This window comes from Hydra vulgaris, chromosome 12, assembly GCF_038396675.1.
Source record: "Hydra vulgaris chromosome 12, alternate assembly HydraT2T_AEP".
NCBI lineage: Eukaryota > Metazoa > Cnidaria > Hydrozoa > Anthoathecata > Hydridae > Hydra > Hydra vulgaris.
This window is the reverse complement of record NC_088931.1, coordinates 7,215,053-7,233,272: the sequence shown is the minus strand read 5'-3', so window position 1 is coordinate 7,233,272 and position 18,220 is coordinate 7,215,053. Positions and strand designations below refer to the sequence as shown.

The following is an 18,220-nucleotide window of genomic DNA, read 5'->3' as shown; positions in this document are numbered from 1 at the left end:
AAAATGCTCCATGATCTTGTATTTTACCATTTTTCCATTATTTTGCATGGTACAGAGGTGATGGAGATTGGTCTGTAATTTGCTGGGTCGAGTCTGGAGCCTTCTTTGAACAGTGGTGTACCGTTCTCCGAAAGCTGCGGCTTTGGGACTACGTCTTGATTTAAAGATTTTTGAAAAATAACGGCAAGTGAGGCAGCCGCTACATTAGTTCATTATCTAAGCACAAATAAGCTATTGTAGTCACCTTCAGTTGATTTGTTAGCGTTATCATCAAGCCCTTTCATTCCCAAGTTTTCACGTGAGATAAAAAAAAATTTAACAATATTAAAGTTATTTGATTAAAAAAAAGCAAAAACAAAGCCATATACGTTACAATCTCATAAATGATTATAGAACAAAACTATTTGCATTATTATATAATAATTATTTGTAGTCATGAGCTAATATAGTCACCTCTATTTGATTTGTTGGCTTCAGTTGATTTGTTCGCGATTTGTTGAGAGCAGGTAAGTTGATTTGTTGATCCAGATACAGTTGATTAGTTAGCGATTTGTTGAGATCAGATAAGGGTTTGTGAACGGAATCATAACTGCAGATAACAGAGAAGATTAAAGCGGTTGTGCGTTTTTTTAGATTAAAGATATGGCTTTAGTGTAAAAGCAGTTTAGTGACGGTTTGAAAATACTGTTTTTTGAAGTGGGTGAAAGCGAGTTGTTGATAGTGGGAAAACAGCCATGAATTCAATTTTATAACTTTTGCCTGGTTGGTTTGTGTTGCTGGGATTGCTTCTTTCTAGTCGACAAATGGGTGCTTTTCCGTTGACGTTAACTTTTTTGCTGACGTCGATGCATTTTACTCTGTCGCTGTGGATGACGAAACAAAAGATATGTTTAAGTTTAACGTTTGCGTTAAAGCCGTTGTCGTGTTTTTATTTTTTGTTGCTTAATTTGATGAAAAGCTCTGCTCTGATGGAGTTTGATCTGGCTGTATAAATGCACTTTCATAAGCCTCATTAGTAGCCAGATTTTTGGCGAATGCTAGAAGGCTGTTGCGAGATTCATTGGTTACATTTTCAATAATAAGAGACGGTAGAGCTTGTTCAGTGAGTACCACGGCAGTGGAAGTTGTAGATGTGCTAGTGTTTAGCGACGATTTGTTGATTTTGTTAGAATTGGCGGCTGGAATGCGTCAATTTTGAAAGAAGCTGAGTAGTGCTCATAATATAGAATTTCCTTTACCGATTGATCAACAACAAAAGCATTGTTACTGACTGCGTTAGGAAGCCCGGTAATTGTGACTCTTTTAGCTTTTAGTTGTAAAAAACCGGTGTTTGTTTTCACGGTACTTATTATAGACAGCATTGTTAGTGGATGACCCAGTTTTGACTAAATGTAAGGTAAATGACTTTAGGATTGGTTGAGACTGTGGAGTGGATGAATAATCTGCCACCGGTTGGCAGTTAGCAAGTAGAATTCGCAGCTTTGTGTTGGTTTTTTCAAGAGCTGCTAGTTTTTCAAGTAGTACTTTAACAGTTAAAACAATTGAGAGGATCATAGCGTTGGATCTTTTGAGTAAAGCAGTTGAGATAAGCAGATTTGCCTTTTCCGAGACCTGGCCAATTTTCAAGCAGGTCTATTGGGTTTATAGTATATGAAATGGACGACGTTTTATACATTTCTTTGATAAACAATGTGAGTCTATGGTTTAGGTAAGTGTTGGTGTTGGATAAATAGTAGTCAATAAGTTGTTTAATAAATAATTTTTTTTTCTTTTGTACTTTTTGATTTATTATTAGAGTTTTAATTTATATAACAAGTAATCTTTTGATTTTAGTCAAAAGCACAAATGAAGTTGAAAGGCTCAATAGTAGATTTGTATTACATATATAAAATCAGGTGATATTTATATGAGTGCATTATTTATAAATATTATTTTATAAAATGATTGACCAAAGTTGTACTATATACTCTAGGTAAGCAATTTCACTAATTTTATATTATATAAAAGCCTAAAATAAAGCGTTATCGCTTGCATGCTTTTAATCTTTTTTAAATATAAACTTTTATTTATATTTAATATATAGCTGTTAAAGTTATATAACTTTGTACCCTAAATTTATCTTTTTACTATTCTCTTTCTCTCTCTCTCTCTCTCTCTCTCTCTCTCTCTCTCTCTCTCTCTCTCTCTCTCTCTCTCTCTCTCTCTCTCTCTCTCTCTCTGCACGCAGTTCAGTACTCGTTGCAGTACCAGTCGTTGATTACAACCTTGCATAATGTATTTGATGATGATGGGTGACTCAAAAGTACGTGGAAGTTTATTTTGTCAATTTTGTGCATCTATTTAAAAATCTGTGGGACACAAGCCCAACCATAGCTCTTCACTGCTCAGAGGTTTTATTTTTTTTTTTCAACATCTTTGATTCCAACAAGGCTACAAGCAACCACTATTAGAGTTGGAAGTTACTGAAAGAGAAAATATGAAGTTTGTAAAGCAAGATAATAATTCACAGACTACTTAAAAGATTGCAAATTATATGAATCAAGAAAGCAAGGTAAAGGAAGCGAATTCCAAAGAGCTGATGTTCGAGAAAAAACTGGACGAATAAGAATTTTTGAAACACTTAGGAACAGTCACAGAAAAAGGATAAGACTTAATTGAATGACAAGTAATACGAGAATGAACTTTAGTAGATGGCACAAGAGAAATTAGCTATTTAGAGCTGTGTCCATTATAGTATGTATAGAAAAGAGAAAGAGAAGCAACATTACGACGATGTGATAATGGTTGGAGGTTGGCTGCAAGAGCAGCTCCAACTATATTTACAATGTGTTTTTGCACCTTGTCTAAAAGAGAAATAGCGTCATTGGAAGATCCGCCCCAGATATGGCAACAGTATTCCATACAGGGCCGGATTTGAGATTTATAGAGATAGAGAATAGAAACCTGGGGGAGGAAGTGTCGAGCACAATAAAGAGATGCTACTCAGCAGGTGATAATTTTTGCAAAACAATTCTCCAGAAAACAGATGTCTGTTTTTGTGAATTGTTTTGCTGATATATATGGAAGTAATGGTTTTGATTGGAAATTGCAGCAGCACAATGCGAGGAAAACCATGGAGAAAATTGAGGATTGACTTGGAATTGTTGAGAGGTAATAAAAGATTCCATGCCAGCCTGAATCCAAGAAGCTATGTAAGAAGCACATTTTTCAGCAAGAAGACGAAAGATTTCTACCCAAGCGCCATCATGAAGAAAATCACGGATAGAGTCCCAGTCAGCTTTAAGGTAGTTGTAAGAGGAATGATGATAGGGGGATTCTGATGATGAAGAAGAATGAGATAATAGTTTTATGGAGATCAAACCATGATTAGAAGCACCTAAGTGTGAATATGGAGAAACTGAGCAATGATTGCAATCAGAAACAAGACCTAAGTCGAGTAGAGATGGTAAATGATTCGGATTGTCTAGAAAGCGAGTTGGAAAGTTGACCATCAACACTAAGATCACAAGATAAGACAGCCAAACTCAAATTAATTTAACAAAGAGCAAGTATGTCTGGTGAACTTTGCAAGAGATAAGACACAACAGAAGAAAAGTTACTTCGAAGACCACGAGTTTGGTGATTGCGATGGTTTTTTATGTTTTATAGCTTTAGAACTTTAGTCATTTTTTGATTTGTTAAAGAACTTGACTCAAAGCACATTTAGTATTTAGTACACTATTTAATACTCAAAGCAATCGCCTTATTACTATTAATAAACCCTAAGCCGTAACAAAGAGCTCCAATTGTGGCGGTACCCTCATTAGGAGAAAATAGAATGAGTTTCCCAGTCATAAAAACAGAGACACATGCAAAACCTATGCATTGAGTCAAGAAGATCCAGCATTCAACATCCTAAACTGCAAACAATGTATTATAAGTACATCTGCGTCAGCCTAATAGATGAAAAAGGGGTGCGAGGCTGGTCAACAGATAGAATCTGTTTACCCATAGTTTCAAGTCTCCTCTGTACTTCATTACATATTACAAACTGCGTCTTTGTTGTAGCCGTCACTTCTGTGCGTGGTTCGATATCTAATATCTGACCTTGCGGCTCAATTATAAAAACAGACAAAATATAAATTTTTTAAAATTCAACATATTTCCACCACCTCAATTGTGCTTTTTTCCGCCCTCTTAAACTTGTATCCGATCATTTACATTCCGCATTTTTTTTATTTCTTTTTTTAGGTGTCCCAAGAAGAGCTAACGGTTTTTCCAAAGAGCACCGCGGAAGAGCGTTTAACTAGAGCGTTCATGCCTCCTTCCTTACCAATGGAGCGAATTGTCTACATAAACATTTCGTTTATGTCGGCGTAAATCAACTTTGGGTTGTGCTTTGAGGCTTTTTGACTCTTTAAATTATATTAAAAAGTTTATAAAATTTTATCTAAATTTTTTTCTTAGAATTTTTTTTAGTATATCTACTAGTGTTTGGAAAATTAAAAAAGTAAAAAAATAGTATATACTTTTTTTATCCAATAATCATATATAGATCATCCTAAAGTTTCATAGCAACGTTTTTTGTTACGACGAAACATTTTATGTTTATCACGCATGATACTGTTTTCTATCTTTATTTAAAGTATATATATATAGTTTTATTGTTTAATAAGTTTTTAAAACGTTTCAAATTTTGTCTCTTTAGGCTAATTTCAAAACGTATTTTTTGATGCATTTTTCTTTGAAATTTAAAGTTTTTCGTTTTTATTAGTTGTTTCATTTAACCCTCATGTTTGTTCTTATACATTTATTTTTTTAATTATTAGGTGCCCCAAGAAGTCCTAACGGTCTTATCACAGGGAACCGCGGAAGTGCATTTAACCAGAAAGTTCACGCCTCCTTCCTTACCGTGACGCGAAAACATCATACAACTTAAAATTTTATGTAATAAATTTTAAATTTTAAAATAGTGTTCCTGAAATTAATGTGTTTATTAAGATAATTGCTATAAATATTAAAGTATAATTTTGTATAAAAAATCTGTTAAATGATTTAAATAATGTTGATATCCATGCTATTAAACGCTATTGGAAATTTTCTTCTCTATTTAAAGTTATGTCATAAAAAAGAGCTTAGACTATGCTATTTTTGGCCATTATGGATTGGTAATAATTAATTTTAAAACTTTTTTTACTGGAAAGATGTTGTTATTATCAAAATAATTAATTAGAAGTGAGGCAGGATGCCTCCCCGCAAGGATACCTCCCCACTTCTAATTATCTCCGCCTCTAATTAATTACGCTACTTTTTCATATCTTGCACAACATAATTATTAAATGAAATGGTATTTTGAAATTACTTAAAACCATCCAGTTGCCTTTTTCCCCACTTTGCGCTCTTGGCATAGTAAAATTAACATCTACATTTAAAACTAAAACCTAGACAAGATTTTGTACGTGATATTTTATCATATATACAATACTTTAATGACCTGAATTTGAACACCAAAAAAAATTTATTCCAATAATATGGTTATGATTTATATACGAGATGGGAAACAAACCGAACCCAAACCGAACTAGATCTTTAAATATGATCGAACTGAATTGAACCCGAACTTTACTTGTTAATAAACCAAACCGAACCCAAACTTTAAAATTTTTGAGGACAAACTGAACAAACTGTCCTTACCCTAACTAAACCGAAAAGAGATTTTTAATAGTGAAAACTTTTCAATTTCCACTACTATACATAACATAATACATAATTTAATACATAATCTAATACTTAACATAAGTCTACAATACATAACATAAAACACACACACATATGTATATATATATATATATATATATATATATATATATATATATATATATATATATATATATATATATATATATATATATATATATATATATATATACACACATATGTATATATATATGTGTGTGTGTATATATATATGTATATACAATACATAGCATAAAACGTGTGTGTGTGTGTGTATATATATACACACACACACACACGCACACACACACACACACACACACACACACACACACATATAACATAATTATCATAACCTAACACACAAAATAAGTCTACAATACATAACATTAGACTATTTTGTTTACGGTCAGTCTGTAAGATCGTGCGGTAGTGCGGTAGTGATATAGCATGCGGTAGTGGTGTAGTGGTAAAGCGCTCGCTTCATAAGTGAGAGGTTCCGAGTTCGATCCCTACCACGTCCCTGGTAGTAACGCGCTCAACTTGTGTCTCCGCGCAGCGGCCTTGTTTGTCAAGGTTCGTGTATCGGAGCTATAGAGTTGAGAGAGGGTTATAACACTAAAGATTAATGGTTCAGACAGTGACAGTATGCGTAATTTGAAGGCAACTTTTCAGTCCAGCTTGATTAAAAAATATATTATTCACCCTTTGCATAAGCTATCAACACATTTTGTTCTTTTTTACAAATACTTGTTTTTCGCCAATGCAGAAGATCACAGTTTTGTTTATTCAAAGGTGCGTAGTATGGTAGACAAAATTATAACTTCTTCAACGCCTCAGGTGATACGCAAGAGCTCAGGCAGTACAGATATGGACAGCTTTAGTGAATCATTTTAATCCACTGCTCTCATTTTAATGCACTCATTTTAATCAACTGTCTCCTTTAAAAAAGAGTAAAGCCGACGCTGAAACGCATGATTTGCAGGCAGACTTTAACAGCTGCTACTCCATTGTCTAAGGCTGGCAGTAATGACACAAGTCATGAATTTGATTAAATACTTGCGCAAATTTATGAGCTAAAGGACGAAACTGTTTCCTGAAATTCTTCGAAACTAATAAAGTTTCTGAACTGAAATTTTCATGGTATATTAATAAAAGGACAAATAACAATCTGAACCTATAACCAAAATTCGAAATTAGTTCTACTTTTAGTTATAATGCATCTTGGACAACATTTACAATTATTTGCCCCAAAATTGATTTATAAAAAATGGGTCTACTAGATTTAAATGTTTGATTGAGATTCAAATTGTAGTCATACCCATTCTTAAACTTTTGGGTAAATTTCAAAGCGTTTTGTCAACATCTTAAAAAATTTGGAAAACAATGAGCACTAAAGTAAACTTTTTAATTAAAAAAAAAAATGCAAATAAAGATAAAAATCTGATTATTAAAAAAATAAATTATTTTATAATTGGTTGTACTAGCCTTCAGGCTAAATACATTTTCTTTATTAAATTAGTTCAAATAACAAAAGGTACTTAATATGCCCCTTAGCGACCGTTGCTATACAAGTTATCTTAAAATAAACCCCCGATGTAACCCAAAATAATTGGAAAGTTTACGTTTTTGAACTTAGATGAGTATTTTTTTGGTTTCTATGTAAAAGTTTTAATATTTCACTAAAATCAAAAAAGTTTAGGTTTTTCTCATTTAATGGTAGAGAAGATACTTAATATTACTTTGAAGTTACTTAATATTAATTTATTTGTTTTGCGTGAATGTATCTAATCAAACTAATAAAAAAACAATTGGGTTGATACCGAACCAAACCAAACCCAAGCTTTAGTTGTTACAAAACCGAACCGAACTGAGCTTAAGACCATACCGAACATTAGATTTAACCAAACCGAACCGTATCCGAACTTTAAAAAAAGGGTTCGATTCCCATCTCAAATTTATATATATAGGTAAGAATATGAAATGATTAGTTAATTATTTTAGAGATAAATGAATTTATATTTTTAATAAGTAAACTAATTTATATTTTTAGCCTTAAACGATTGGCGTAATATATGCTTACTATATTAAAATCAAAATTCAACGAAATATAAAAAACTAGTGTTTTCTATGTTTGTAGAAGTGTCCTAGTGTGTCATATGTACTATAAATTTTTAAATTTTCTTTTTTTGCTTTTCAAGAAACATTTAAACTTGATTTGCTGCTAAAATAATGAAAATGCCTAAATATTTTAAACTTTTTAAAAAACTACAAACACGAGACGGAAAGCTGTTTTTTCTTAAATTTGTGTAAATAACTAAATAAGCTACGGCATTGAACTTCAAGTATTCAATATACTAGCGATTATGAAATAAATTTATAATTATATATTACAGAGGCTATTTTAAACCGTTTTCGACAGCGCCGACCGTATTTGGGCGCAAGTTTCCTTACAGAAAGGGGCCGGCACGGGGTTGCCGCCGCCCAATTTATTTTCCTAGAATAGCCTATGCTATATGAAAATAATTTTCAAGTACTTAAGTCTCGTAAAGACTTTTTTATTTTTTACTAAGAAACAAAAAATAATTTTTTTCTTTAAAAACATTTGATAAATTTATTTAGTAAATTAAATTCCACTTTCATTCCCACCATAAGTATCTTGAGTTACATTTTCAGATGAAAGATCTGAAACACAATCATTTTCTATACTCAGCATAAATTCCTTGTACTCCTTGGATCTCCACCAGGACCTCACACTATCACCTAATAAGCTTATATCTTTAAATTTTAATTTTGAACATTCTTTTTCAAGATCTTCTAACATAGCATAACCAGCAGCCCAGTTATTTTCATTGAAAACAACTTCTGCTTTTACAAGATTAAGCAAACAAAAGGTCCTGGCAGACATTTTATGTAAACTGATCATTTCTGCCATTTTTATACATTCTTTTACCGCAGAAATATCGTTGCAAATTGGACATAGTTCAGATAAACTAATTGATGGAATTTTGATTTTTCTAGATATTGCATACAATGATAAACGTATGATGTTTAGTATAATTTTGCATCGTTGATTTAACATAGATGGTAAAGATTGATCAAAGCTATTTAGAGAATTAATAAACGCTTCATAACTTTCTTTCCATAAACTTGAAGAAAAAGCTTGCAAAGATTTCCCAAAATTCATTAAAATAATTCCATATAGATAATAAAAAAAAGCAGCATCATCAAAAGGTGTACCATTTTTTTTGTCGACTTGTAAAACATTTAAACATTCTTCAGCTGTACCATAATTTCCTTCAATAATGTGCACATTTGCTAAAACAAGATATGCTTTATTTAATAAAAAAATTTTATTCAGACTCTTCGGTACACTTTTTTCTACTGTTGTTTGTAGAAGGTGTTTCGCTTCAGCAAGCTTCCCTTGCATGGCCAAAAAAAGAGCTTTCTCACTGCTTAAAAAATGATTAAGTTCAATATTATCTTGATTTTTTATTGTCAAGTCTCCTGAGAATTTCGAATACATTTCTTCAAACAAATCAAACTTGCCATTTTCTAAACATTCACGTAATGAAGTTGACATAAGGATGTAGAGTTCACGAGAACAAAAAGATGGAAAACTGTTACTTATATTTATGTTTGAACTATTTATCATGGTTCGAGCAGATAATGCATTATTCTTTTTATGGCTTTTTTTTGCTCTGCTTACACCAGTATTTAAAATATTTATACAAATTTCTCCAATTTTCATTAGTCCATCTGTTCCTTTACAGGATCGGGATTTTATATTTTCAGATATATCTCTCCATAATGACACTACAAACTTAAACTTTCTTTGTGGACCAAAAATCCGAACCCAATATCCAGACACTCCAGCAGGAAGACATTCTCCAGCAATTGCATGCTCGCGAACGTCTGCTATGAGAAAGTTTTTTAATATGTCATCATAGTTTATTTGAGTATCATTATTATCATCAATTTGAATAATATCAAGACTTATAAAATATTGACATTCATCATCATCTAAAGTCACTCTCTGCTTAAATACAGCCGGATTAGCATTTATTGTTCTTTGATGTTTACAATGACAGAGATATAACATATTTTCAGTAAAAGGGTCTAAACAAGCCAATAAAATTGACCTAAATAAATTTCATAAATAAAAAATTAAAGAAGAAGAAAAAAATATTTTTAAGATATAAAATAATAAAGTAAAGTAAAAATTTATTTATAAAAATTTTTAATTCATTTTATAGTTTAGGATTACACTCACCAACCACTAACTATACAATTACATCATTATGTTATATAAACATTGAAACCTTTTATGCGAAAAAGGTTTCAATGTTTTAAGGTTTAGCTTGTAGACATTTAGTAAGACACAATACAATAACAAAATATTTTGACTTTTTAATTGTCTTTATGTTAACTTTTACATATACATTATACTCAACTGTAAGATTGCAGTATCAAAATAAATCAAAAATTTGTCTAAGAGGGTCAATAAAATATTTGTTAGACTACATTTTGATATAACCTCATGCATTTAGTGTTAAGTTGTGATGTAAATGTAGATACAAGCTTTAATAATTGCAAATAAAAACTTGCTTTTTAATAGATTATTTAACTTAAATGTTATATATATTTTTTATTGTGATCAACTATTTTTAGCTCATATTTTGTATTGTAATTTGTCTAATTTATTATTACCATACTTTTTTATATCAAAATAGCGATTGATGTAAAAAAAAAATCTATAAATATGGTAACTATAAGCAATTAAATAAAAAAATAATTAAAGATATAAACAATAATACTAATTTTGTTACCGATCTCGAACAGGATCAGGAAACCTTCTTCTATTTCTTCCATTTACTATAACTAATTCTTCTGCTTTTGTGAGTAAAACTAGTGACGGCCATTTGTTTTTCTTAGCGGTTTGATTAGTTTGTAAAGTTCTTTTAGAAAAAGATTTGCTTGAGCTAGAAGAGTTTTTGGAATTAGAAAATTCGGAGGAATTTATCTGCATGCACGAACCAAACAATCCCAATGACATCTTTCGTTTGCTTAAGGGATCATAAAACATGCCATATAATCAAACTTAGCGTTTCAAACATTATTTTAAATCCTCATTTGCGTTTAATCGAATTTTAGAAAAATAAACAAGAAGCAATTAATAACATGTTGTTAGTAACTCAACAACAAAAAAGCGCAAACAAACCCAAGTAAAAAACAGCACTTATTTTTACTATACGACCACCTTCAAGTTGTATAAATTTATTCTATGCTCTAATAAAGTATGTATATACATTCTTTAAATTATAAATATAAAATTTAAAATTAATAATTCATTGAGAAGAACTTGCATGTGATGTCAGAGTTATTGACGACAACATGAAGGCAACAACCATAAAATACTTATATGTTAATAGTCAAAATCGTGAACATGATATATTTATTAAGATTACAATTTTTTTTTAATGATACAAATTTTAGCGTACTTGGAACTCTTCAAGTTATTAAATTTTATATAATTGATGTAGTCTTTTTTTAAAAAAGAAATATATTTTAATATATCAGATTCATTTTTTTTTATTTTCAGTTTTTTTTTGCTCCTTAATATCGTAACTTCGTAATTACATAATAAAGATTTGTTGATAGCGAATATATAAATAAAAACACAAAATGGTTTCACAAAAATAATAAATAAAGTTCACTAAAACACAGTAAAAAAAACTAGGGAAACTTGCAGAAGATCAAATCAAGCACCTTTTTACATTGTCATACATATAAAAACATATTCACAAAAGTTTTACATTAAATCATTTCATTTTAATGGAATTAAAATGTTAGATAACAAGTTTACAAATATATTTATCGTATTTTTCTTTTAAATATTTATACAATCGTTGCTAATGCGATGTTTAAAATATATTTGTATATAACTAAAAAAAATATATTATAGATTCAATACATTTGTTATAGTAGAATTAATTTAAATAATAACTTAAAACAATTTAATAAAAATTTTATAGTTTTAAGCTGTAGTTAAATTTTCTTAGTCTCAAAATATCTCGTCAACGAGATTTTTTACGCTAATATTCAACGATTCACATTGTAAGATTTAATGAAGCTTGGACAAAAAAAACTGTTTTGATCTACAAAAAAATCTTTTGAAATAAATTCTTGATTCTGGACATAGGATTCAGTTGTTTTCAACTTACCATAGTCCACATAGATATTTCCATTTACTAATTAAATTTAGAATTATAAAAATGTTTGTCAAAATATTTTATGGCTATTAAGATTTTATACTGACACGACACAACACGACACGATTTTCGCAAATTATTGATAGTGAGATATTTTTGATAGCTAACAAGCAATAATTTACTTTGCTCTTATCGTCTTTACTTTGGTTTTTGTAATTGTTAATAATTTGGGTAAGGAGATTCTATTAAGTTAAATATAAAAATATACCGCAAATTTTTTTTAGAGGGAATCTCCAATATCGACAATATCTTGTATATATATAATAGGCCCTGCAAAACTTCAAATCGAATCTAATCAAAATCCGTCAAAGTAATTTCAGTTTTTCAAAAGAACCCAGTGGGAATATATATATATATATATATATATATATATATATATATATATATATATATATATGTTCACATATATTTATACAAAGATTTTATGTATCTTTATTGGAATCTGCGTTTATTTACAACAAAATTAGCATGTCTGGATGTGCGTTTTCGAGAAATGAATGTCAAAACCGTATATTGATCCCATCAGTCTTGCAGTTAACCAAAGCCTTTACTTTTTTTTGTTAATTGTTTAGATGCTCTAAGAATTCCTAATGATTTTTTTGTTTGTTTGTTTTTTTTGTTTTTTATTACAATGTTTAAGATACAAATACAAATATACAAGAGAAAAATACAATTGAATATATCATAAAAATAAATAAAAAATAAATAAAGAACGCGGATACTCAAAGAAGACCATTAGGCCTTGTCACAGAGAACCGTTGATGAAGAACTTGAAACTTAAAATTTATACAAAGTATAAAAATCGTTATACAAATAAATGAAATCGTTAAGATAAAAAAATCCTTTTACAACTAGAAAATATAAACAAAAAATATATAAGTATTTGATTCAATAAATAAAAAGAAACACTCGCAGAACACCATCAAGTCTTCATCAAGAACCGCTCATAAAAATAAAATGCATACATACATGGTCAAGTGTATAAAGCACAAGAAAAATTTAAGTGCATTCAGATACATATTCAGTTACATCACTGCATAAGAAATAAAAAAGTAAATTATTCAATGTTTAAAAATACAAAAATATATATCATCAATAGACAAAATGATTTCCTTAAACTTTTTTTTGAATGAAAGGTAACTCCATTCCAAAGAAAAATCAAAATGTTTTAAAACTATTTTATTCCAAAGTGAAGCTCCACGAAATGAAATGCTTGATTTTCCAAAATTAGTTTGAAAAAATAGTTGATGAGCCAAACTATCATTTCTTAAGTTGTATTTATTTTTATCTTTTAAGGTATATAAATTATGGAAAGAAATTGGGTTGGAGTTAGTTTTACATTTGTACATAAAACAAAGAATATTAAAAACATATAGCTGATATATATCAAGAATTTTCATTTTAAATAAGAGAGGCTTAGAATGAGAAATTTATCTTTAAAATTTATAAGCGAGCAATATGCTTTTGTTGACGATAAAGAGGCCTAAGTTTGAATTTATTAGCACTACACCAAGCAATTTTAGCATAGTTTTAATGACAATGGATAAAGGAGTAATATAATTGAGTTAAATTACGTTTATTTAAAGCACTTCTAGCTTTATACAATAATCCTATACTTTTAGCATCTTTATTACACAAGAATTCTGTGTGATATTTCCAATTAAGGTTTTCATTGATATAGATACTCAAAAAGTTTGCATTAATTACTCTTTTTATAAGAATTTTGTCAATAAAAAGTAATGGTAAATCGCAAGGCAGAAGTTTTTTTTTTTAGAAGCTGGATGAAAAAGTATCCATGTTTTATCACAGAGCACTACAGAATAGTATTTAACTCGGAATTTCACACCTACTTTCTTACTCAAAATGCATACATGGCCAGAGCAAGCTTCAAACAACAGACCCCCAGTTTTTAAGCCAGAGCTCTAACCAGTACACCATCGCTGCATTAAAAAAATCCACATCCTCGATGTCTGCGTCTTAAAATTTGAATGCTTTCCTACCCATGTTTACTCCACCTATTATCTATACTTATCCACAAAAGCGACTAATATATTTTGTAAAGGAATATCATAATAATGGTCAATACTTATTTTGGTCATCATTATGACCAAAATAAGACCTGCTAAGTGGGCACAAGATGTGTATAAGACGTCTAAAATCCGTTATATAAAACACACGTCGAATAAAACACACGTCCATTGTGTGAAATGGTTGCAAAAAGAGAGAAAATTTAACATTGAGACTAAGAAAGGAAAAAATACTCCATATAAAAACATTTCTGTTGAACTTTTTAAGCTGTAAAATAAGCGAGAAATTTTGATTTTCACGGATTTTTATTGAAAACTTTTTCTATGCTTTTATTTTTGTTATGGCACACTAACTGAATAATTTTAAAGTAATTAAAAAACAAATTATATTTTATTTTTCAGTATTAAATGAACTGCTGACTGCAGAAAGGCAACAAATCCACATATCCTGATTCTATAGGAAATGCAAGAAATTGTTTTGACCCTTTTATTTTCAAACTTGGGTTTTTCAATTTTTTTTTCAAGATATCCAACGGGTCAAAAGGATATAAACATAATTTTTTAAATTTATTTTGTTATAAGTGAGAACGTTTTTAAAAATGCTATATGAGAAAATTTTTTTTTAATGCTTTAAATATCTATCAAATAAACATCTACCAAAATATTTTATTTATGCTCAAAAATAAGCTCGGACTTGTCCCAACTCATTTTACTAATAACTTTTTTCAAACCAATGCCAACAGATATATCACACTAGGAACAGGAAACTTCACATTGCCCATAAAAAAAACAAAATTTTCGAGATTAACAATTGTACACCGTGGCCTCTTAATTATACAACAAAATAATGCCACAAAATATAGAACTTACTAAAATGGATAATCTTAATGCCCTGAAGAAATAACTAAAAGATCTCATAATAAACAAAACCAATTTTATCAATATGTATTAAATGTAAAAAAACAATTAATTTAATAATATGTAATAAGAACAATTTAAATTATAAAAGTAAATAATTAAAAATAAATAAAAAAGGTAAAAAAAAAAAAAAAGAATAAATATAGTTAGCAACTATACATAGTAAAATATTACTGAACAGTAGACCTAAAAAAGTTAATGCGTGTTTTATAAATTTACTTTTTAAATTTTTAGTTTATTTTGTATATTAAAGGTTCTCGATGAAAAGACTTCTCTTAGTCTTTTGCGAGTTTCCTTACAACTGTATAGTATTATTATTGTATATTAATAGATATTTTCAACGACAATCACAAGCAAGTCCTAAGTAGCCTTGTGCTGTGACGGACTTGCGCATATTTTTTAAATGCATGGCCAGCACTTAATATTATAAAGCACGAATTTTTAATATTATTTTAACTCAATGTCAAACGCGCATGCGTAAAACAGCATTGTTAACTCTCTTTAAGTATTGTAAATAGGTGTGGTGGACATTTATATAAACTGGAGGTATGTAAATATTACTTGTTTTTAAAATATATAATGATGATTATTGTAAAAAAAAAATAATAAAAATAAAATATGGACATGATCCGTTTTTGCAGTAAATAAGATTTAAAATGAAAAAGACCTGCTAAAATTTAGAAATATTTTTATTTATACAACACTATTGAAATAATGCTATTTTGCTGTTTTAATATCATAATATGATGCTCAGTACTTTAAAGAACTTCATTTAATCAGTAGTTTGATTGAATAGAAACAGAAGTTACGGGCCATGACGTTATTTCATTCCAAAATTGGAGCTTTCCGACCGGAATATAAGCAAAAGTTTTTTTATATCTACAACTTTTGAGTGATTGATGGGTAATACGGTTAAATTAGTTGGTAGTTCAAAGTTTTTTATGTATATACATTCATTGTATGTTGTAAAATATATATGTATTTAAAAAAAAAAATGTTTTAACACAAAACTTTTTAATTTTTAACAATTTTTTTTTTTCAGATATTTAAATAGTTACTTTAAATTATTTTGGTTCCTATAATAAATTAACGAGGGCAACTGCAACATCAGTCTCATTATTAGACAACATTACAATCACTTTTATATTATACATATTGATATTGTATTATATATATTATTATTGTATTATACATATTAATATTGTATTATACATATTAATATTGTATTATACATATTAATATTGTATAACGTAATCTTTAAAATCTTTTATGAAGTTTATGTTGAAAATATAAAATTTAAAAGTTTCATTGATCAAATTTTGATCAATGAAACTTTTAAATTTTATATCTAAAAAATTCATGGATCAAAATCACCGTGATCCATGGTGATTTCAAAAATCACGGTTCACAGTCTCAAAAATTCTAAGAAAAGTAAACAAAAACTATATAGCAAATACTAATAAACAACAGAAAGTATAACACTCACTCAAACCTATGCAAAACAATTTAAAACGCAAAGGAAAAACATTTAAAAACCATACTACAGCAGTAACTTGATAATAAAAAAGCGGTTCATAGTGAAAATGGCAGATTATAAATGAAATCACTAGTAACACTAAAGAATGTTCTTTGCCAAAAGCTGTTAAAATAAAGAGCTTTTGTATAACAAAAAAATAGCTTTACATTTGAGGTTCACAGAGAGATTATTTGCAAATTACTCGCATGGAAATTATTGAAATTTTGAAAAACAAAATATCATCAGATTTAGGTGACCAAGTTGACTTTTTACAATCATCGCTGTGTGAGAAAATTTATTTCTAACTTTCAATAGATGCTAAGCAAAAACTTTAAAAAGTTTTGACAAAATTAAAGTGAAAAATTAAAGCCATTAAACAAAAACGTTTAAATATTTACATAATACTTATTTACATATACTAATTTACTTATAATAATTAAATAACACAATAATAATTAAAATATTTATAATAATTAAATAACACATGAGGTTAAAAACCTCAGCAATTATCAAGTTTTTTAACACTTGTTTAAATTTTAAAATTTAAAGTCAGATCAGGTTATCCTGCTACTGGTAACATGTAACCCAGTACAATCTGCCTCATGTCCTGCTGCCTAGTAGGATACGCCTTTTTAGGCAAAGGCTAGGAGATGCCAACTCCGATATAAAACACCCCCTGCCTTGGGGCTCTTGGTTGAGTAAAGGCTAGAGATGGTGTCTCGATAAAAATTCTCATCTTGGGCAGATGTTAAATGCACCCGGCTACTGTCTTGTAGAAGACCTCCTAGGCATAAGGGGTAAACAGATTCTATCTGTTGACCAGCCTCGCACCCCTTCTTCATCTATTAGGCTGGCGCAGATGTATTTTTAATACATTGTTTCCAGTTTAGGATGTTGAATGCTGGATCTTCTTGACTCAATGCATGGGTTTTGCTTGTGTCTCTGTTTTTATGACTAGGCAATTCATTCTATTATCTCCTAATGAGGGTACAGCTCTAAAACTCAGTTTTATGGTTCTGAGGCCGGCTGGTAGTCAGGTTTCTTGAACTCTGTGGTAGCTCTCAGAGAGGCTGATTCCATCAACAGCTGAAAAATATCAAAGTATTAACAGTGCCATGTTGCACATGGATGGTGTCCCTGTTTGTACTTTTGGTGTGCATTGCGGAGGCCACATTTGGAGCCCTTTGTTACGGCTTAGGGTTTATTAGTAGTAAAGAGGCAATTGCTTGGGCTATTAAACAGTGTTCTGAGTACTATGTATGCTTTGAGTCAAGTTCTTCAATCTAATTTAAAAATGAATAAAGTACCAAAAACTATAAAACACAAAAAACCATCATCATCACCAAGTGCTCTAAACCTATCATTCACTAATATTCGTGGTCTTCTAAGTAACTTTTCTTCTGATGAGTCTTATCTCTTGCAAAGTTCACCAGACCTACTTGCTCTTTGTGAGACTAATTTGAGTTCGGCTGTCTCATCTTGTGATCTTAGTGTTGATGGTTATCTTCCTCTAATTCGTAAAGAATCCAATAGTCACATGCATGGCCTCGGCATTTACATTCGTAAGAATTCACCCATTTGTCGTGAAACTAGGTTTGAATCCACAGACTATTCTTTTATGTGCTTTCGTTTAGCACCACTTCACTCTATTGCCTTTCTCTTTGTTCTATATCGCTCTCCTTCATCTCAAGACTGCACACTTTTGACGTTATTTCTGATCATATTGACCAAGCCCTCTCTCTTTATCCATCAGCTAATATAGTTGATGTTGG

General features: G+C 29.8%; 1 protein-coding gene across 1 annotated transcript; it reads right to left on the bottom strand.

Annotated features, from left to right (window-relative positions):
- Positions 1-8,301: 8,301 nt before the first annotated feature.
- Positions 8,302-11,011, bottom strand: LOC100207928 (uncharacterized). The gene is made up of 2 exons (XM_065811391.1): positions 10,545-11,011; positions 8,302-9,857 (listed from the first exon to the last, which is right to left on the bottom strand). The coding sequence occupies exons 1-2, from the start codon at positions 10,799-10,801 to the stop codon at positions 8,342-8,344; spliced, it is 1,773 nt and encodes a 590-aa protein (XP_065667463.1). The 5' UTR covers positions 10,802-11,011; the 3' UTR covers positions 8,302-8,341.
- Positions 11,012-18,220: the final 7,209 nt, after the last annotated feature.

Excerpts from the sequence above, each read along its gene's own strand:
- LOC100207928 (XM_065811391.1), bottom strand. The coding sequence starts at position 10,801 with ATGTTTTATGATCCCTTAAGCAAACGAAAGATGTCATTGGGATTGTTT. Across the intron at positions 9,858-10,544 it reads CCTGATCCTGTTCGAGATCG|GTCAATTTTATTGGCTTGTT; the intron begins GTAACAAAATTA and ends AAATTTATTTAG.